The sequence below is a fragment of the Balaenoptera musculus genome, chromosome 1, assembly GCF_009873245.2.
Source record: "Balaenoptera musculus isolate JJ_BM4_2016_0621 chromosome 1, mBalMus1.pri.v3, whole genome shotgun sequence".
NCBI classification, from domain to species: Eukaryota; Metazoa; Chordata; class Mammalia; order Artiodactyla; family Balaenopteridae; genus Balaenoptera; species Balaenoptera musculus.
This window is the reverse complement of record NC_045785.1, coordinates 20,874,687-20,896,652: the sequence shown is the minus strand read 5'-3', so window position 1 is coordinate 20,896,652 and position 21,966 is coordinate 20,874,687. Positions and strand designations below refer to the sequence as shown.

The window sequence follows — 21,966 nt, the reverse complement described above, 5'->3', positions numbered from 1 at the left end:
ACAGTAAAGGAACCTGACATAGTTTGGACTAGTGGATCTCTACAGGGGCTGTAAATCAGAATCACCCAGGACAGCTTCTAAGCATACCAAAGCCCAAGCCTCACCCCATATCAAACAAATCAGAACTCTGTGAACCCTTGCCATTTGTTTTAAAGATCATTTGCTTCCCAGGTAATTCTAACATGCAGCCAAGGTAGAGAACCACTGGTTTTGGGTATAATGCGATAGGTGTTATGGGCACAGAGGTCAATAATACAATGCCTACCCTCCAGGAGCTTTCTGTCTAGTGGAAAAGACCCAACAACGTAGAAGTATCAGCAAAATACTCTAGCAAGATGGAGCAAAAAACGCTCAGATACAGGATAGTGCTTCTCGGGGCACAAGGGTGGGGAAGTGATCCCATTGGGCTATATAAGGTGCTTTTACCTGTGTCAGCAAGGTTTGGTTTCTAAAGATGGGTACTCAGGCAACTAATTATTTTTTATACCTTTTCATATATCTTAAATATTGCAGGCTTTTAAAAAAATAAAATAAAAACTGCCTTTAGGGACTTCGCTGGTGGCACAGTGGTTAAGACTCCGTGCTCCCATTGCAGGGGGCCCAGATTCGATCCCTGGTCAGGGAACTAGATCTCACATGCATGCTGCAACTAAGAGTTCACATGCCACAACGAAGGAGCCTGCCTGCCGCAACTAAGACCCAGCACAACCAAATTAATTAATTAATTAATTTTTTAAAAACTGTCTTTAGTCAGTGAAGGCATCATAGAAGTTATTTAAGCTGAGTTTTGAAGCTTGATTAGGAAGGAGTTTTCTGAGGAAATTATCTTGAAGATGTAGTCTGAAATATGAACGGGAAAAGTTAGGAGGAAAAGTGTATTAGGCAAAGGGAAGATTGTGTGCAAGGGGCTGGAAGCAGAAAAGGCATGGGGCCTTACAGAAACTGAGAGAGGGCAGACAGCAAAAAAGGATGAAGCAGAGGTTCTCAAAGTGCCATCCTTGGTCTAGCAGCATCAAGAATTTGTTAGAAATGCAAATTCTGAGACCTCACTCCAGACCTACTAAACCAGAAAGGGGGGGCGGGGAGGGGGGCGGAGAATAGCCTTCGTAATAATAAGGATTTTGGATTTTATTCTAAGATTAATGAAAAATAATTGAGAGGTTTTAACAGAGGGATAACATAATCAGGATAACAGTAGCTAAATGGTTTGGCATTAATAGCTGAGCAAAAACTCCTCAAAATCTAATTTTTGTAATAATCAGGATCAGAAACCATACTGAGCCTTTAAGTCAAGGGTCACAATCGTAATGACTTTAGGGCTAAGCCGGAAAGGCGAATGAGTGAAAAGAGGGATGTGGAACACTGATGGGGCTGCCCTCCAGTCAGCATAGCATCTGCTCTGGAGTCAAACAAACACGTGCTGAGTGGAGGGATTCACTGGCGAACTTAGGGCTCCCTTAACACACTTGCTTAAGAAAGGAGTGGGCCCCTTGCAGGGAATCCAGCCTTCTCCCTTCTTCAGATGTGACTATTTCCCCAGCCTGGTTAGGCAAATCTGGCATCAAACCAAACTTTCGAAGAGTAAACCACCTTTTGTTTCTTTGTCCAAGTAGCAGAGGGATAAAAAGCAGTTCAACAAACAAGATGCCAATAACCCAGCCAGCTCACCTCTCACACGGAGCTTCTACTACAAAGCAAATGAACCATTTGTATGAATCTACAGTAGAAGCCTGAACCTGGGAATGCTCCTTGTGATAGGCTAACCCAGGAACAACCCTCTCCTGGGCCCAAGAGGCTATCAGTGTCTTCACTTCGGAAGGTCAAATCAAGCTCTTGGATTCAACAGTATTAAGGCTCTCAACCCTTAAAAGACACACTACATGTTTGTATGCTAGGTTTCTCAGGACTGAAAACTATCAAATACAGTTCAATCAAAAGGTCACTAGAAACAAGCAGAAACTTTTTGATGAGGAGCAACTTACAGCACTGGTAGAAATCCACCGATCTGGATTCTTGCCACAATAGTACCTCACCCAGATTCAGCCACAGACCATAGATGATGAGGGAGTGGTTACACAGTTCTGACTGAATCAGGTTAAAAAGCACATTCCAGTGAAGTTCAGGATGCAGAAAAGGATTGCAACAGACATTAATGAGAAGGGAACAAAGAGTGATTGCCTTATTCAGACACTTCCTCCCCCAATTCCTCAGCTGAGAAAGTCAACAGTCTCAGAAGTCCCATCTGACAATAGCTATTCATCCTGGCCTGGGAAGCCTGAATTACAGGTGCTGAGGGACTCCACAGACCTTGCCCTACCAAGGTTATGGCTCACAGATCTTCAGGGGAAGCCATGGAGGCTTCATGATGAAGTGAGTTCCTGCCTCCCACCTATTCCTTAAAGATCCCAAAACCATTTTCTCCAAGGTCAGGATAAATGAAGAGACAAGCTTCAAATCCAAGTAGAATCAAAATTTCAAAAGAATCTTATTTGCACCTGTGGCTGAATTTCCATTTCCTAAACTGAAGCCAGATTTGTAATGAAGGGTTTGCTACCTGCAGTCTTACTAGATTTCAGAACATCCCATTTTATTCCTGTGCCCAGCCTAAGTGACTTGCCCACGTGTAGTGGCAGAGCTAAGACCAAAGGTAAATATTCCCAGAACCAGCCTACTATTAAATAGTTGGTGTTAACTGCCTTTGAGTATCAAGTATAGTCCCTCTAAGATGATGATGATAACAGCTGACATTTATGGAGCACCTACAAGCACCAGTACTCTCTTTATATTAACTTATTTAATATTAACCTCTCCATGAAGTGGGTACTTAAGAGTTTCATTTTACAGATGCAAAAACTAAGGCATGGAGAGGTTAACTGACTTGCTCAAGGATCCAGAGTTAGCGGCAGAGTCAAAATGCAGACCCAGGAACTCTGACTCTAGAGCCCAAGCTCTTAATCAGCAGACCACACTATCTTTCTCAGGATACTGTCAGTCCATTCTGTAAACACTAATCAAGCATCTGGGCACCAAAAACTCTACTGGACAAAAGCACCTATTCACACAAAACAACTAGAAAATTTGCTTTTACTCCGCCATGCTCAATGTGACAATCCATGCTGAATGCACCCCAGATCCTACCTCCTAGCTTACCGCTCAGACAAACACCTAAAAATTAAGCCCTCAAAAGTAAGATGAACAAACAAAAAAACTTTAAAACAGTGTTTAGATCTCTAAACAGAGATCACACACATATTCTTCCCTGGGCAGGCAACCAAAACAGACATTCTATAAGGTCAGTCCATAAATTCCTATTCAGAATTTTGAGCCTGAATTCAAGGAATAGCTCGCCATTCATTTAGCTCAATACCACCAAAACATCCAATCAGAAACTGGTTTTCTTTGCTTTTCTCTCTGCCCCCCATCATCTTTTAGAGGGTGGCAGAAATACTCACAGGCAAGCTTGAAGGTCTTGACTGAAGACTCAGGTTCATATCTTCTTGCCCTCCCTTACTGGAGGTCAATGAGGGGGCTGAGGATGCCTGAGACCCAAATGAATCTTGAGATAACTCCTAAAACAAGAAAAACAAAAGCCGTGAGAGCCTGGTATTGATAAACCAGGCAAGCTTGCTTCATGATGAAAGGCCTATGGGACTCTCTCAAACAGGGGAAGCTAGGTGTGAGAGACTGCCCAATCACACACAATATTATCCAAAGGCAGAAAAAAACAAGTTGTGGCTCTTAAGAATGTCAACAGCGGACATAAGACTCTGATGGCACTCTTGACCATTTATCACCACCCACAGAAAGCTGTTACTTGGGGATAAATGCTAAAGTCTAGCTAACTACAAGTTATATCTAACAAGGAATGAGACCACCTGATTCAAAAACACCAACAAAACACTCACACTAGGACCTCTGCATTAAAATGAGTACTGCTTCCTTTAAAGAAATTTATTCCAACAATGCCACCAATGCACAAAATCTTTAATGGACCTGTCATCACTCAGTCATTCTCCTTTTTTTGCTCCTTAAAGAATAAAGCCCAAATTGTTATTTTTAGACTTTATCACCTACCTTGCTCATAGACATGGCTACAAATGAATTTTAGCTATTTCCCAAAATCAAATCCACTCTCAAAAAAATAAAAGGATTTGCTACCACTGAGAATATTCTAAAGAATGTGATGTCAGCTCTGACAGCAATTTCAAATGAAGGGCTCCAAAATATTTTGAGCAATAGCAGAATGGAATGGCAGTTGGATGAATGTACAGTACAGCCTCCCAAAGCGACTGTTTTAAAAAAGACCAAACTAACTTGGATGCTCAAGTTCTGAATTCTGAGTTAAAAAAAAAAGAAAAAAAAAGAAAAAAAATCAGTCCCGTTATCTTTATTTCTTTTCTGCCTATGCAACTTTCCATTGCCGTATTTCATGAGTATGGAGAGCTACAGGTTTTTATGCAGTTATATCTTAATTAGTACAATCAGAGAACCAATTCTGTATGGCAAAGTTCTCATGACACCACCAACCCCCAAAGTCTGCGGTCACACGTAGGGAAGAGCATGAGGAAGAGGCATCTTACCTGTGGTGGAGGGAAGCGCTGCTGAGAATAGGCAGTTTGCTGTGACTGCTGAGGCTGGGGCTGAGGGTACGCAGCCTGCTGGGAAAGCGTCGAGGATGCTGGCTGCTGAGGTGGCGGCTGCTGGTAAGGAGACTGTGCCTGCGGCTGTGAGTAGGGGGGCTGGCTCTGGGGGTGCTGCTGGGTGGTGGACTGCTGGGTGGGGTACGGGGTTGGGGACTGCTGATGGGGGGGCTGGGATGGCTGCTGGGAATACGGAGGCTGAGAGGACTGGAGCTGCGGTGGCTGAGACTGAGGCTGCTGCTGATATGAAGGCTGGGCGTGAGGGGTCTGGGATGGTGGCTGCTGGGAGTAGGGCTGCTGCTGCTGCTGGGGGTGAGGGCTTTGCTGGTTGTAATACGGAGCCTGGCCCTGCTGACCATACCCGCTGGGGCCTGGCTGTCCATAAGGTGGAATCTGTAAAAGGAAAGGATACTTTTAGCACTGACCCTTCTGGATGAAGAAAGGTGATTATGTCAGAAGCCATGCCCTGAAGGTGGGTATACAAAGCCAGCAAGCCAAGCCTCACCGTTAGAAGGCCCAGGGTTTTTCTACCAACCCTGTTAAACTGAGCCAGGAAGGACAGCCAGGCTGGGTTCCTAGTTGGTTTGTTCTGAAGTGGACTACATTCATTCGCAGAAAATTTACACTATTTAATAAAAATCTGGTCAACTTACAAGAGTTCAAGAACAGCTGTTTTCACCAATGAGTCTACTCTTTTTATCATGGCCTAGACTGTTTTTATAAGCGCTAGGAATCTGTATCCCAGTCCCAACGAAGAGTCAAGAGCAGGCTGGCTCAGCCGACTGAAAACCTAGGGTTTAGAATCCAGGTGGTATGCCCATCACTAAACTACCCTGGTGCTCTTTTTCATTTAGTCTTCATTCAAAAAGTATCTGACAGCCTACTTGCTTACTTGTACCAGGCACTACTCTAGGCACCAGGGATACATCTGGCAAGGAGGGGGGAAAAAAAGACCAATAATATCCTTCCCAACTCTCCTCCATTTTCTCATTGAAAAAAAAAAAGTGATTTTATATAAGGGCATACTTTGCTTTCAAGTATTAGAAGTAAAGTTACGTCTTATATTCTATCCCTCACCATTTTCAGTATGAATATCACTCACATATAAATGGTAGAAAATGCTGTCAAAACAAAAAATGGCCATAAAAAGATGATGGTGTGGATGGTCAGATAAAAGGAGATGAGTAAAATCTTAACATCTGCAATAGCACTGTTAGCATCTTTACTGCTCAATCTTCCCTTTTCCTGCTACTCCCAGTCCCTTCTAAACATTCACTTTAAACCAGACAGCTGTATGTTGAAGGCCTTGAGAACATGAAGGGCCTCTTCTCTCCCCAGGGCACATGGTATGAGTGGTTTTTCTTGGTAGCAGTGGATTGGTGCTCAGCCACTGCCTTTTTCTTTCTTCCCACTTCCTTCAGAGATCGCCATTCAGTGGGTACAAGCAGGCCAGCCAGGTCAAAGAAGACAGATACGTATAGCAGGTGGCCAGGGAGCAGTTTTCCTTCAAGCATACATGCGATGGTGACCACAACCTTGGCCTTGTACGTAGCACAGTGAAACTAACTGAGTCAGTTGGCCTATGTTCCTTTCAAGAGGTTTGGAAACCAAAGACACATTCTGATTCTACAGCTGAAGACCACATCTTGGACAGCAACAAGGATTAAGGTAATCGGAGTCAACATCTACCTGCTGTGCGTAAGAGAGGCCGCCCATGGTACTCTGCGCTCGGCCCTGCATGGTCATCGGGTACCGCTGCGGGGTCTGGGACCCATATGGCTGCCCTGGGTACCCATGTCCTTGCTGCGGTCCTGATGGAGGTCCCTGTTGTTGCGAGTATGGGTTAGTCCCGCCGTATGGCTGAGGTCTCATCTTGCCCATCTGATCCATTGGACTGGATGGCTACAAAATAAAGAGCATTTCATTAACCTGAAGCTTTGATGTCCTCTAGCCAATATGAACACAAACCTTGGCATACAGGTCTGTATGCCATAAAGGAAAACAGTTACTATGAAATAAAGTAATGGTACAGACCTAGTAACCCTTGAGCAAGTCATTTAACCTTCCTCACAACCTTGATTTTGTCATATGTAAAATGGAAACACCACCAGTTTGTGAAAGCATCTTCTAAGCTATATACTACTTTATAAGTGTGGTACTACTTGAGATCCAAGGAACGGGCCAGGTGTGGAGCAATGAATACACGTACTCTATGGTACAGAAAAATGACAACAAAGGCCCTTCAGTTGGGAGGGGATGGTGCTGCTATACTCTGCCATGATCCTGTTCAATAACACCAAAACTGATGCTTTAATACTGTGGTAGGGAATTCAAATACACAAGCATCTAGATGTTTTTATTCTTTAAATAGTGGAAACTTATTTCCTTGCACATCCAGAGCCCAGTTGTGCTATGGCACGAGGACTTAAATTTATGCTTTCTTCCAATTGGGTATCATAGCTAAGTTACAGTTGTTGAGGGAATTGTGACCTTGAATTTATTTAGAGCCTTGTACAACTCAACTGAAAAGTTCACCTCCTTTAATAGTCAAGAACTTGAGGGTGTAAGGCGGGTAGAGATTATGTCTCTCTAAAAGACAAGATACAGAAGTACCAGTAATGGAACCTCAAAGCTCATAGGTATTTGGCTACAAACATAACTTCCAGCTCTTTGTGGTGCAACAGGATCAGTCAACTCATTCACTTTCTGACATAATTTTATCTTATTGGAGCTACGTAGAACAGAGGCCCAGCACACTTTCCCCTCCCAGAGATGCCTACCTATATCTATTGGTGGTGAGAAGGGAAGGAGGGAGTTATCTCTAAGTACTTAAATAGATACACCCAAGTTGCCGAGTAGGCCTGGACCTCACGTAAAACTTGAAAACTGAATTTTAAATTGGGGATGGGGAGTAGATATTAAGGAATTCAGTGGTTCTCAAACTTCAGAATACATCAGAATCAGCCGGAAGGCTTGTTAAAACGCACACTGCTGGGACCCATCCCCACAATATGACTCTGTAGGTTGAGGGGGGTGCCTAAGATATGCGTTTACAGCAGTTCCCAGGTGATGTTGATGCTGCTGGTCCAGGGACCACCATACTTTAAGAACCACTGGCCTCGGTTACACCTAGGGTCCCTTCTGGTTCTATCATTCTGTAATTAATAAATTATTCTAACCTTAAAAAAACAACAACACAAACCCCTCCAAAATAAGGGGAGGGGGACACTCAAACAATTGGTTCTCTGTATGTGTGTGTGTGTATATATATATATATATATACACACACACACACACACACACACACACTTTTTTTTTTTTTTTTTTTGCAGCACACTACCTAAGTGTTTTATAATAATGAGGAAGTCGAGCTGTCACGAGGAAAATGGATAAGATAAAAAGCCACAGAGACTATTCTTCTAAATACTAACAGAAAAAAAGTAGAAACGAAGTTCTCTCTTAGGCTGCAGCTGAAATCTCACCTTAAAAGGTTAACACTGAAACCTCCAAGTTTCTAAACTACGAGAATCATAGTAAAACCGTGTCCCAAATCACTACTACATGTCAATATTATTAAAGTGCTATTTCCAACAATCATAACTAAACAATTTTTGCCCAGACCTGCCTCTGTATCAGAAGCTCCAATAACATTCCCGATCATAACTTTGGAGTCACGTGGATTCTTTTGGGCCTGTTTAGGAAGTTCAAATTCAACAACCGAACTAGTGAGTAATAAATAGCATGTGGTCTTCCCCAGATACACCTGGCAATGGAGCCAAAACATCACCATTCTCTCCTACAAAAAACTCAGGGGCTTACACGGCCACATCATGCCGCAAATAACAAGGAGATTCTCATCTTGTCCTGGACTGCAGCTGCTGTCCATGTGGCCCCCAGGTGAAGAGACTACATTTGCTGAACAGAGACCAGCCCACTCTGGGTATCTCTGTCAGTCTAGATCTCCTCAACACACAAGGGGCAGTCATTACCATGGTTACTACGGAGCTTCTAGAGCAGCAGCTATTAACCACGGCTACAGACCAGATGTGAGAAGCTTCACAAATGCCCGGGCCTCTCCCTAGAGATTCCAATTTAGTGGGTCTAGAAAGGCTTGGGCTCCCTCCCCCTAAACCCCTTAAGATCCTTGGATGATTTGTTTGTGTGTGTGTGTGTGGCAATGCATGGCTTGCGGGATCTTAGTTCTTAGTTCCCCAACCAGGGATTGAACCCAGGCCACGGCAGTGAAAGCGCCGAGTCCTAACCACTGGACCGCCAGGGAATTCCCTAGTTCTAATGTATATTACTAGCTGAGAACCAGTGATCTAGAGAAACACTGCCCAATAAAATTTTCTGTGTTGTGTGACTATTAAGTACTTGAAATATGGCTAGTGTGACTGAGGAACTGAATTCTTTTTATTTACTTTTAATTAAATTCAAATAACCACATGTAGCTGGTGGTTATATTGGATTGCACAGTTCTAGAGCAATACTCACAAATCATTTTCATCTCTCCCTGCTCAACAACAGCCCCAAACTTCGTACCTACTACATCATGTACAGTATCAAATAGAAAGAGCAAAGAAAGTAATAAATCGATAGACTTGGGTTCAAATCCTAACTGTCTGACCTTGAGCACATCAATTCTTTAACTAAAATGCACATAACTGGGGCTTCCCAGGTGACGCAGTGGTTAAGAATCCACCTGCCAATGCAGGGGACACGGGTTCGAGCCCTGGTCCAGGAAGATCCCACCTGCTGCGGAGCAACTAAGCCCGTGCACCACAACTACTGAGCCTGCGCTCTAGAGCCCGTGTGCCACAACTACTGAAGCCCGCGCGCCTAGAGCCCGTGCTCTGCAACAAGAGAAGCCACCACAATGAGAAGCCCACGCACCGCGATGAAGAGTAACCCCCGCTCACCGCAACTAGAGAAAGCCCACGCACACCATCAAAGACCCAACGCAGCCAAAAAACAAAAACAAAAAAAACATAAAACGCACATAACACACTTCACACAGTGCCTGGTACTTAAACGCCCAATGAATAGTAGCTATTATCAATAATGATAAATAGTGCTTCTGCCTGGCTCTAAAGTCTGCCACAGTGCTCCGGTTCTACGCATTTTTCAGCCTCATGCCAGACTTCCCACATGTCCAGCTCTACGCAGTAGTACCCTGCCCTGCCCTCCTGTCCACAATGGCTTCCACCAGCAGAAACCCAACCCTTCAACATGAAGCCACTTCCCACTTCTTTAGCACATTCTGTTCTTTCACACTTCTAAATGTCCTATTTGTAAAATCAGTCAGAATCATAGGTTTAGCACTTAGTTGTCCAGCTAACTGACTGCATCTCTCGAGACTAAGTTCTCGGAAATCGGAGATCAGGTATTTTATCTTCAAAGTGCCCCCAAAGACCCCAAGTGCAGAACTAGGGCTCAGGAACTTCACTGTGCCAGGCTGCCCTACTTTAAGAAGTGGGTAGGGGATACTATGGGAAGAAAGCCTAGATTAAACCACCTAGCCAAAGGGCCAGGGACACCCCTAAACCAGGTTATGACTTTGAGGGTAGAAAAAAATGGGGACTGAACTGAAAAAGCAAAGGGGAGGGTAGAACGAACAGTCAAGGAAGAATGAGCACACCTCTGAGGAGAATCTTAAGCGCCATCCTTAAGTGCCTCTCTCCTATAACCAGAGAGGTCATCAAACCACAAAGGCATCCACAAACACACTGCTTAAAAACAAAAGGCTAAAGGCAAGTTACTCCCCCCTACCAGCCACCCCCGCCCCATCTCTCACATCAGGATGCCTGCACTCCCAATTGAGGACAGCTACTAAAGGGTTCAAGGATTCTTCCATTAACTTTAGAAACTCCTTGCAGACTAAAAATAAACGCAAGTTAAAAAAATTCTTATTCTAAAAAATGAAATTAAGACATTTCCCTTTCCTGGACATTAGATTTCTGACCCCTTCCCTTCACTAAAGGGTTATATAATAAACGGAATACACAGCTTAGCAACTAAAATATATTCAGTTCAACCAGATTACTCTGGTCTCATGTCAAAGTTAAACATCTGCTCATATCAGAAGGGGAGGTAGGCAGGGACTGAACTCACACTTCTGACACTTAAAACCACTGTGAAAGATTTGTGATTTGCAGTTATAGATGAAATGTCATCTTCCAATCTTTCATAACAGAGAAGGGGCCTTAAATCTTCACTAATCAGTTTTTTTGGAAAGTAGCAATTTCAGACCAGGAAAATCCCTACTACATACAAGATAGAAAAACCAGTATCAGCAGTCTGCAGGCACCAAGGAAGAGGCAGAGGATGGGAAACACCAAAGAGCCAGAGATTCCACTCTGGGAAAGACAGAGAGGAAATCCCTTCAATGGGAAACCACAGGAGTAGATTACTGTGATTACACTTCAAAAGCAAAGGCTCTGCCACAAAGACACATAATTGAGAGGAAAATGCTGCCCCCTTGATCAGGGAAGTCGGGCCCCCTGCTATATACTCTCCTGCATTCATAAAAAATAAAAATAAAAAAGAGGAAAAGAGCCATAAGAAAACCCCCATCTCTATTCACCACTTATCTCTTTCCAGATCACTGGACGTGTTACAAACTGCCTGCCAAATGAAACGCATCAAAAGTTGCAGTTTCCCTAGGCATCAAAGGCAAGGATGCCTAGCAGGCTGGTCCCTTTGAATATATTCAGAACAAACAGCTTACAGACTAACCACTTGCACAGAGTTTCCCTGCTCTAAGCAAATGGAATTAAAAGCCCCTCCAGATCAGAGGGCTAATGGGAATCCCTTACAACTTCTTATTGCACCAAGGAAAGCCATAACGACCTAAGGGGTTGCTGAGATATAACACACTGGACTTCAAATTCTCCAACGTCTGATCACAACTGATTGAGAAGAGAGCAGAGAAGGCGGGGCCAGGGACTCCAACCTCAAAATGAGAGATACTGTTCACCAAAACGCACCACACCACATGCAGTGGCACCAGGAAAGAGAAACTTCTTAATTTTCTTGAAATAAAAGTCCAACTGAGGAAAGTTCCAGGCTTCAGTCCCAATCCAAAGATGCAGAAAGGAAGTGACCGTGTAGCAAACCAAAGGAGCCAGATTTGGTACCCAAGGACCAGCAAGAACATGACTGGAGAGAGATGGACCGGGCTGCCAAAAATGTGTCCATCAGAAAGCAGAAGTCTTGACTACCACTTGTCCTGTCACCCTAAATGCCAACTAGTTGAGGCCAGTAGAAACCTAGAATATTATTTCTTACTCATTGCGCTTTCAATTTATTCCTGGCCAGATTTGTTGTATGACTTTTAATAATAACAATTAAAAAAAGCAACCCTGGCTCTTTAACCAAAAGAACCACCTAATTGATTCCCACAGTAATTAACCTGCATTTTACCTCAGAGAGCGGTAGTTAAGGAAGTCGGCACTGCTATTTATAACTCATCTCAAATTGAGGGCAGACTGCCTAAAATCTAACACATCCCAGCTGTACTCCTGTTTGAACTGGGGCCAAGGGAATTTTTTAAAGCAATCTTGGCACCGAATGAATGACACCAACAGTATGAGAGCTCGAGCGGTTGTGTTGTGGTGACGTAGCACTGGAGGTGGAATGGGAGGGGGCCAGTGTACTGTGATCCCTCTCGTGCACGCCTGCTGCTTGCAGAGTCCCAGTACAGTAAGCTGGGAACCGCCCACTGAGAGCCAAACACAGGAAAAGGCTTTTCCTGTGGAACGCCTTGAAGTGAGAAACACATGGCTAATCTGCATAAACGCGAAGCCACACCACCCCTGCCAGGAAGGTTAGTGCTCGTAATCTCTGGCCATGAAGCTGGCTGCCTGGGAGGACTTGGACTGGCGCCTGATAACCCAGAAAGAGCCGAAAGAACAGATGGGTAAGGACCCCAGCAGAAAACAGCCCCAGGTCACGTGACTCGCCACATGGCCCCGCCAGCACAAACTATTGTCTGGCTGTGGAGCTCCCATACAAAGGCACCCGGCCTTGGCTTCCTGTGATTACAGGGACAGGCGGCAGCTGTTGATCCAGTTCCCCTATGGGACGCTCCCCTATTGAGGAGCATTCCAGGGAGGGATAAATACAAAAGTTAAGGCCTTTCCCAACCAACGTGCTCTCAGCTTCCTGCAAGCTCCACGTGGCCCCACACTCAGTCTGAGGAAGGACAGAGTAGATTCCATAGAGAGAACCACCCTTTGCACCCCGATACATGTGAGGTGACCAGCATAAATCATTCTCATAGTGCCCCCCTCCCCAGCCACACAGACATCTGTATCCTCATCCTGTTTTTTCTCACTCCTCCAGTACACTTCATGGCTTTGAAGACTGGTCTAGGGGCCCAACCCCAATCAAGGAAAAACTGCCCAGAAACCTGCGTTTAGTTCTATCCCAGACCCTGCCTCCTAAAATAAGGAGACTCCTTCCCTTCATTTTGTTTTGCATTTAAACAGTCATGTGCCCACTGTTTATGTGACCCAGGATAATAAGAGATTCTTCACTTCCTATTTGGCCTCACCAGAGACATCACTAACGATCTCCTGAAGCTATACTAATGATAAGAAAATAAAAATCTCTCATCAGATGTACCAACACCTGACCCAGGAGATCAACCCACTCAGCCTATGTTTCTTATCATTCATAACCTGAGAATAACACCCCATTTTTCTACTTCACAAGAGACTGAAAACAATTCTTTCATTTTAGTTCTAGTTCATTCCAGTTCTCAACAAACTGGTCATACGCCTGTGGTGAGAGAGGAATTACCAACAACTAGTTTACAACTACCACCCGAAAGAGTTTTTTAAAAAATTCTTTCAACGTTCCCTAAGTGTCCAAGTTGAATATAAATAAAAAATCCAAAGTCAATTAAAAGTTCTATCTACCCCATTCTGTTTACAGAAATGATTCTTGAAGATCAGGGCACATTCCCCTTTGCAGCCTTAAGTAAGAGCCCATTTCAAAGACATTACCTGAAGCATCAAGCTGACTGAACTCCTAGGAGGGGCTGCAACCTGACAACAGACTCAGGACCTTCCAACCCACACTGTCTCTAAAGTGATAGAGAACAAGACAAGATGCCTGGCTCTCTCCCTGGCTCAGAGATATTTAGGCTACTGTGCTCCATCCTTCCAGACCAGAAAGTCAGAAAAAAACTCACTAAGGGTAGAAAAAAGAGACCAAAGGGGGAAAAGTCACTGAATCGTCCACAAAACTCAAACAAATGATGAGAGCCAACCCTAATAACCACCTTGCAGCTGTCCGCCCAGAAGAGGCGTGACAGAAAAACCACAACCAGGTGGCTGGCATTTCTTTATTTCTTCGTTGGGTCCTGAAAGAGCTCTTCAAATAAAGCAAGTAGAGCACTAAAGTAATAAATTCCCCAACAAATGATAAAGTTCTTCTCATCCAGAGCACTTTCATTAGCCACCTTTCAAAGAGAAAGTGCTCTTCCAAAAATGATGATCACTTTTTTGGAAGACCAAACTTAGCTAACCAATTTTTCCCGATTTCCAATGAATTACAAAAGCCTCTAAAAAAGACACATACCTTCTTGAGAAAGAATTCTTCAGGTACTACTTAAAACCCAGGGATATAATATATAAAACAGTAAGGCCCCAAGACAATGATTAAACAAGAATGAAATGCCACTTGATAAAATTAAACATCCCCTTGTTTACAGCTTTTTAATCTCAAGAGTAAGGCCGCATTACAACACGGTGAAAAGAGTACACTAGACTGAGAGAATGCCTCGGTTTCAACCCCAGTTCTCTGACCAGCTGGGGAGAGAGGGGTAGGCACTAACCAGGTTGTACCTTAACCTCCTCAGCTACACACTTGAATCCCGCCCTCTAGATTCTGAATCAGCAGCTCTGGGATGGGGCCAGGAATCTCCTCAGGCAATTCTCATGTCCAGTCTGGGAGCATTTGGGCTGCATGGCCTCCCTCCAAATCTCCTCCCATCTCCAGCACAGAATGACTCTAGAACTCAGATGCACGTTCAGCTTCCTTAGCCAAACTATGGTCTGAAGAGGGCAGTGCCTGGCCAATAGAGAAAAACCAGGAATGGACCTCAGATTCCCAAATAAGCAGCATTCTCAAAGCCAAGATTTCCCAAATTCTTATACTTAATCCCCGACTGTCTTGTTCACCTGACCACCTATTACTAACAATACTATATGCTTTACTTATTTACCTTGTTCACTGTCTGTATCCTAGACTAGAACATAAACTCCGGGAAGGTAGACATCCGTGTGTAAAACAAACTTTCCTACTTTAAAAGAGGAAAAGAAAGGGGACTGTGAAAGAGAAAGTGGAATTCTAGAGGTCTTGGCAATTCCTAACCTCTTTCATGCTGAGAGGAAATGCTTTGGTTCAACACAGTTAAGTCCTAAGAGCTCTGCCTCCACAATGCCTTCAACTTCTCTGTCCCTCAGTTTCTACATCAACAGAATAGAGACGGCAGTAGTAGCACCCTCAGGGTTGAATGAAGTAAGTTAATACATTAAAACGAAACAAAACATTGTTCTTCAAACCAGCTGGACATGCTCCAGCCTCAGAGTCTTTGTGTTCACTGATCTCTCCACCTGGAATACTCTTTCTTCTCTCAGGTATTAGTATAGCTCTCTCACATCAAATATCACTTCAATTTGGCCTCCCCTGGTGTACCCATTTAAGATTTCAATCCTGCACACTTCTTACAGTTGATCCCTGATTAACTTTGCTCCTGAGCACATATCACTAAGCATACTATATGCTAAAGTTTACCTATTTATCTTATTTAATGTCTGTATCCTAGACTAGAATATATAAGCTGCAAGGCTAGAATACAAGGTATGTGTCTGTGTTTGATTGCTATATCCTCCAGCACCCAAAATGTTAGCTATTATCATCCTACACAAGTCCCAAATGTCTAAGCAATAAAGCTTAGAAACCAGACCAAGGTCTGGTCCCACACACTCAAGACCAGAAACCCAAAGTGGTCAACTAGAAGTTAACTAACAAATAAATTACTTCCCCCTCTCCATACTCAATAGGAGAAAAAGCAGAATGGAGCTGAAAGAAGTTTCAAAATACCCACTTAAAAAACAAGAATACAGGACTTCCCTGGTGGCGCAGTGGTTAAGAATCCGCCTGTCAATGCAGGGGACATGGGTTCGAGCCCTGGTCCAGGAAGATCCCACATGCCGCGGAGCAACGAAGCCTGTGTGCCACAACTACTGAGCCCGTGAGCCACAACTACTGAGCCCGTGTGCCTAGAGCCTGTGCTCTGCAACAAAGAGAAGCCACCACAATGAGAAGACCGTGCACTGCAACGAAGAGTAGCCCCCATGTGCAGCAACGAAGACCCAACGCAGCCAAAAATAAATAAATATTTTTTAAAAATAAAGAAGACTTAAACACAAACACACTCACACACACACACAAGTTAGACACCAAAAGGGCTGACGAGTCCAGTTCTCAAGCTCTACCTACTTTCAGTCTGTTCTCCCAAAGGAATCTGTTCAATAGCTCCTTCCAAGAATCCTGGCAGTAAAGCCCAATGGTTTTCAACCAGGGCAATACTAGCCCTGAAAAGTATTTGGAAACAAAGTACGAAAGTGCCTTTTTGGTTATCACAGTGATTCTGTGGTATTACTGGCATTTATTACCTGGGGAGCAGGATGCCAAATTTCCTGCAATGCATCTCCACACAAAGAAGAGCCTCACTGAGAAACAATGGACTCTAGCCCATTACAAGTCCAATCTGAGATGGAGAATTTCCTGTAACACTTGACCCTGGAGCAGTGATGGGAAAGGGAATCAGAACTGACTGGTACCTATCCCAAGAGCCCAACAGTACAAAGTCACCCACTAGCCAAGGTAACCATAAATAAAAATTTACTTTATAAAATAGTTGGAAAATAATTTACTGAAGGCAGTACTTCCCCAGTGCATTAATTACAATTATAATTATATAGTTATTTGTAATTATTTATTTATATCTTTCCCTACTAGAAAGTACTCCATGGCATTATGAATCCTGTTGCCTGATACATTGTAGAAGCTCATTAAGTAGCTTTTACATTACTGTAAGCAACTGCCAAATGGTAGGTAGGTACTCACGTGTTTTTCAAAAAAAGTTTTGCCACAAGACTTCTTACCAGACTGGCAAGTCCCAACTATTGTGTGCTTTAAATTAGACAATATTTCAGTAACAGGACTGGACAATTAAGTGAGCTAAAAAAAAGTTCTTATTCTGAAAATTCTTGAGAAATGGGGCATATGATCAAAAGTCCAAGAAAACTTGATGGTATACAAGGAAAATAGGTTGGTATACTGCCTTCCAGTATATGCTTAATAATTAAAAACTTAACAATATACAGACCTTACCCACACGAGGTGTTACAGGTTGACATCAGAAAAAAGTATTTCCTCCCACAAACCATCCTTTGGTGCTTCTACTAGGGAAAGGACCTTATTGTGGATGGACCACAGCCCAACTGAGGAGGTTAAGAATGAAGCACTAAGTAGGTTTAGACATTTTCTTCCCTACCTATTTGTCATTAATCAGGAATTGATACGGTACACTTAAGGGATACATGGAGAGGCAAGGGTCACATAGCCTTTCAAACAGAGCTTTACCCAGGAGAGTATATATCAACTTTTCAGTAAAGACAACACTTCTAAATCACACCTAGTTCTTTTGACCTAGTTTCTAAAATACTACTCCCTCTTCCATATGTTAAATTGCTTTACAGATAACTGCTCAAAAATAGACAAAAAAGGCAAAGGCAAAGGCAAAAACTGCTTCTAGCCAAAAAACTTTAAGGCCTCCTTGCCTTCTCCTTTAAAAAGCTCTCTTTTCCCCCATTCCTTTTACTTTATCTATAATTCCAAACTTGGTCTGGCATGGGTCAAATAAAAAGGTTCTAAATTTCTCTAAGTGCACAGTTCTACATTCTGCCAAAGTTTTTCCTTCTATACTAAAAAAGGTATCTGTGACACATCACTTAGCTGTAGGAACTTGATTTACATGCAGTAGGGGAATCTGTTTGCCATCATGCTTTGATTGTAATCAATCCAATCAAGTACTATGTTTTGATAAAGACACTGAGAAGCAGCAGCCATGGCACTTTCAATAATTCCTAGGTCTGCCCTGGACCACTTTCCAAAAATGCCAGCCTTTCCCTTGGTCCCACTATGTCCACTATAAACAGGCACAATAAAATAAGTTAAAGAATGGCCAAGGGCACAGCCAACCTTGTTAAGATTATAGATGCTTCCAAATCCTCAGGCTTTTTTAAAGTCAGCAGTTCCCTGAATGAAAAGCCATAGAGTACTATAGATTCTCCTATTCTTTTCAGAGCTCCAAAAGTACATTGGTACCAACCTCCTCTACACCACTGTCCACACAAATGTGTACAGAAGAACCTGGCTTCATCATTTATACCAGAAATGCATGAGACTAGACCAAAGTTACCAGCTGTCTTTCCTGCTATCTCTGGCCAGTATAATCAAATTGGGATGAATACTTGGCACGCTAAGCTACGGAAATCTAGCTAATATTTATCCGTACCCCCCCACCAAGTCTGTTTTGGCTCATACACTCTTCTGAGATTGCTGTGTTCACTCACCCAGACACATTTACCAAAGGGAAATTCTGTGTGCCTTGAATAAGGCAATCTCAATCTCATTTTATTTTAACCCAAAATACCATAATGAGACCACATATTGGTCACTTGAGGTTTTATGTAGGGGTTTTAAAGAAGCCAATTCAAAGCTGCACTGGGAAAGCAGAAGATTCAAATCACAGACTAGAAAGAAAAACAAGAATGTTACAAATCTGTCTTAGACCAACAGAACCCCCAAAACAGATTAAGGAGGGCTAAGAAAGTCTCCAGACCAAAGGCAATAAGGTGAGAAAAGAGAAGAGGGAGAGATCATTTAGGAAACTTCTGTTTCTTAGTTTATTAGATAAAGACACATCCTGCCTCTAGTTAGCCAGGCCATTCCAACAGAGGTAAGCAGATACCAGGAATCTTCACTGAAACGATGTTGATCTGAAAGTGGTATAAATTGCCTCTCCGGTTCTCTTAAGACATTTTATCAGCTCTGGTGTGTTAAAGTTACTTTAGTCTCCATGTGCTTTGAATTCTACTAACAGAGTTAGAAACCAAAGGAAAGAATGAAAAAGGAAAAAAACAAGAACAGAGAGAAAATAAAGCTGAATGGCAGAGGGATGATAAAGTGAGTCTAGAACACAAACACACACACACGGAACATATGACTACCAGAGTATTGTCTGTACATACAAATATCAAATCACAGATCAAACTGTCAGCATTCTGCCTCCTGGAAGCCTCTGCCTTCATCGCAGCCAGGTCACAGTGATCACAGCTTCCCTTCTCAGGCAGGAGGGAAAAGAGGTCTGGTACAGGAAACATGTTTTCAATGGGAAGGATTCAGAAACCACATCAGGTTTTCAGAAAGCCCCCATGAACTACAACACTGGTTCTCCACTTGGTCTTTGCATTATTAATGTTTATTACCTGACCATTTCTGTAACTTCCATTTCTGTGCCAAGCACAATCCTTATTAAGTCATACAACTAGGGACAGGTTTTGGTTCAAATGTCCATTCCTCAAAGAGACCTCATCCACTTGAGAGATGGGGTAACTTGTCAGGAGTCTTCTTAGAGGGTTTATTTACTAGGACTTCACAACAAGGGACACAAGGAAAGGAATCACAGCAAAACTCAAGGTGGCCACTGGGGCACTGAGGGGTGGGGGATGAGAGATAGAGGGAAGTCATTAAGAATGGTCTACTCAGAGACCACCAGATTCTCAGATCAGCTGGCCATCAACGAGCAGAAAGGATATCATGGCATTTAATTAAGGTTTCCAATACTAGCCTCTGAGGAGCATTTTCAAGAATGACTTTTTGGGCAGTTTTCTCAACTGGTCATACTTGGAGGCCACCATAGGCCATCATCCTAAAATGAGCTTTTCCACCTTCATCAAACCAGAACCATCCTCATGCCACGCCACCAAAGAGCTAAAAGAAAGAGAAACAGAGGGCAAGGAGTCCCCAGGTCCTATAAACAAACAGAGTTTGTCATTACTGTATAGAAGATCCATCTCAAAAGTATTTTCTTTCTTCTCCCCCAACCCCTAGTACTTTTAACCTTTTCTCCAACCAATAACACACTTTCAACATCATGGGAAGGGCAGATACATCTGAAACATTAGCCTTTGGTATAATTTGGAAGAAACCCCTCAGGTATTTCAGATATATTCTGTAGCCTAGTCTAGCATAAATCCAGTAGTTCTCAAACTTGAGTGTGCATTATAGAGGCCTGGAGGTCTTGTTAAAACGTACTGCCAGAGTTTTGGATTCAGTAGGTCTGGATGAGTATTTGCATTTCTAAACAGGGCCCAGGTAAAAATGCTATGGGCCCAAGTAAAAACTATGGGATAGGGCTTCCCTGGTGGCGCAGTGGTTGAGAATCTGCCTGCCAATGCAGGGGACATGGGTTAGAGCCCTGGTCTGGGAAGATCCCACATGCCGCGGAGCAACTAGGCCCGTGAGCCACAACTACTGAGCCTGCGCATCTGGAGCCTGTGCTCCGCAACAAGAGAGGCCGTGACAGTGAGAGGCCCGCGCACCGCAACTGGAGAAAGCCCTCGCACAGAAACGAAGACCCAACACAACAACCAAAAATAAATAAATAAATAAATTTATTTATTTAAAAAAACAAAGAAAACAAAACTTTGCTTTTAATTCAGCACAGACTAATGTTGTCTGTCTTTAACCACTCAATTCTATCCCCCTCTCAAGCAGGGGCCTCTACCAACTAGGAGCTGTGTTCGAATTTTATTGGATAACAAGTAATACTTTCATGTATGTTATTTAACGTTTACTACAGCTGCAAGGAGATATTTTTCCTTATTATACAGTTGAGGATACAGATTCAGAGAAGTGACTTGCCTGAAGTCACACAGCCTAAGGGAACTTTAAACCTCGCTTTTAGAGCTGACTCTGACATGAAACTGTGTGAGGCACTTAACCTTTACGTGTTCACTTCCCTGAAGCGGAAAATTAAGACAATAATCCTCATCTCTCCAGTGAGTGCTCCAAGTTCTAGAAAGTAAAATCACTCTGCAAATATTTTCATAATGCAAGTTACTCTCATTTAGGCCACAGTGAAGGGCTCTATCTTTGAGCCTGAATCCTACCTCTATCCCCATTCTCAAAGAGAAAAGGGCCTAAGGACCAAATCCTGCCAATTCTTACCATTGGGCTCATACAGACATTCATCAAAAACCTAAATAAAATTCTAAATGGAAGAGATGGATGGGACAGAAATCTAGGCATAATGTCAAACTGTAACTAAAGGCTTTTCAGTCTTTCACCCCATTTAAGAGTTCTAGGGACTTCCTTCGTGGTCCAGTGGCTAAGAATCTGAGCTCCCAATGCAGGGGGCCCGGGTTCCATCCCTGGTCGGGGAACTAGATCCCACATGCACGCTGCAACTAAAGATCTCGCATGCCGCAACGAAGACCCGGCACAGCCTGAATAAATAAATAAATAGTTTTTTAAAAAAAGAGTTCTAGACTATTGCAAAAAATAATGTCCCAACGAGGTCTAGTGCTTGAATAATTTATTTTGGAGAAGCAAACTTAGTATTGTATAATGTTTCACAGCTCTGGAGAATCAGACAAACCTTGATTCAAATCTGAACTCTACCTTTTACTAGTTTTTTGTCCTAGGGCGAATTTCTCATTCTTACTCTACTTCCTCATCTGTAAAGTGGGAGGAATAATTCTAGAACCCATCTCTCATGATTGTGAAGATTAAATAAAGAAATTCCTGGAGAGACCCAAGCTTAGTGCTTGGCACATAGCAAGTACTCAACTACATGGTAATTATCATTAATATTCACCCCCAACACACCATCACTTGAAAACAGGGAACTCAGTGAGGTCCTTGGCCTACCCCTGGCCCAGGACAAAGTTGTGGACAAACTACCTACAGAATTGATCCCCAAATCCTTATTAATATCTTTGGCAGCCCAGATTCCTAAACAGGTTAAAAGTTAGAAGTCTGGAAACGAAAGGCAGGTTATCCAAATCTGAATCAAGAGTTTCACACTCCTAAACTAATGCCATGAAACTCCATCACCTTCCGACCAGAACAGAATCTTGTCCAAAAGGCAAGAGAGAAAGCCATCTGTATTCACCAGAAAAGATGTAGTAACAAAGAGCAACCAATTCCCAGCATTCTGCTCAGGTGATTTGTTCTCTAAGAA

The 21,966-nt window shown here is 43.1% G+C and overlaps 1 protein-coding gene across 4 annotated transcripts in view; it reads right to left on the bottom strand.

The window, feature by feature from the left end:
* Nucleotides 1–21,966, bottom strand: part of ARID1A (AT-rich interaction domain 1A) — a 70,420-nt gene that overhangs the window by 37,137 nt on the left and 11,317 nt on the right. For 3 of the 4 annotated variants that reach the window (XM_036844997.1, XM_036844990.1, XM_036845003.1), the window contains exons 2-4: nucleotides 6,330–6,542; nucleotides 4,581–5,033; nucleotides 3,453–3,569 (exon numbers count right to left, since the gene is read on the bottom strand). In XM_036844997.1, coding sequence (XP_036700892.1) covers nucleotides 3,453–3,569; nucleotides 4,581–5,033; nucleotides 6,330–6,542 — 783 coding nt within the window. The other variant, XM_036845012.1, reaches the window with a different exon arrangement.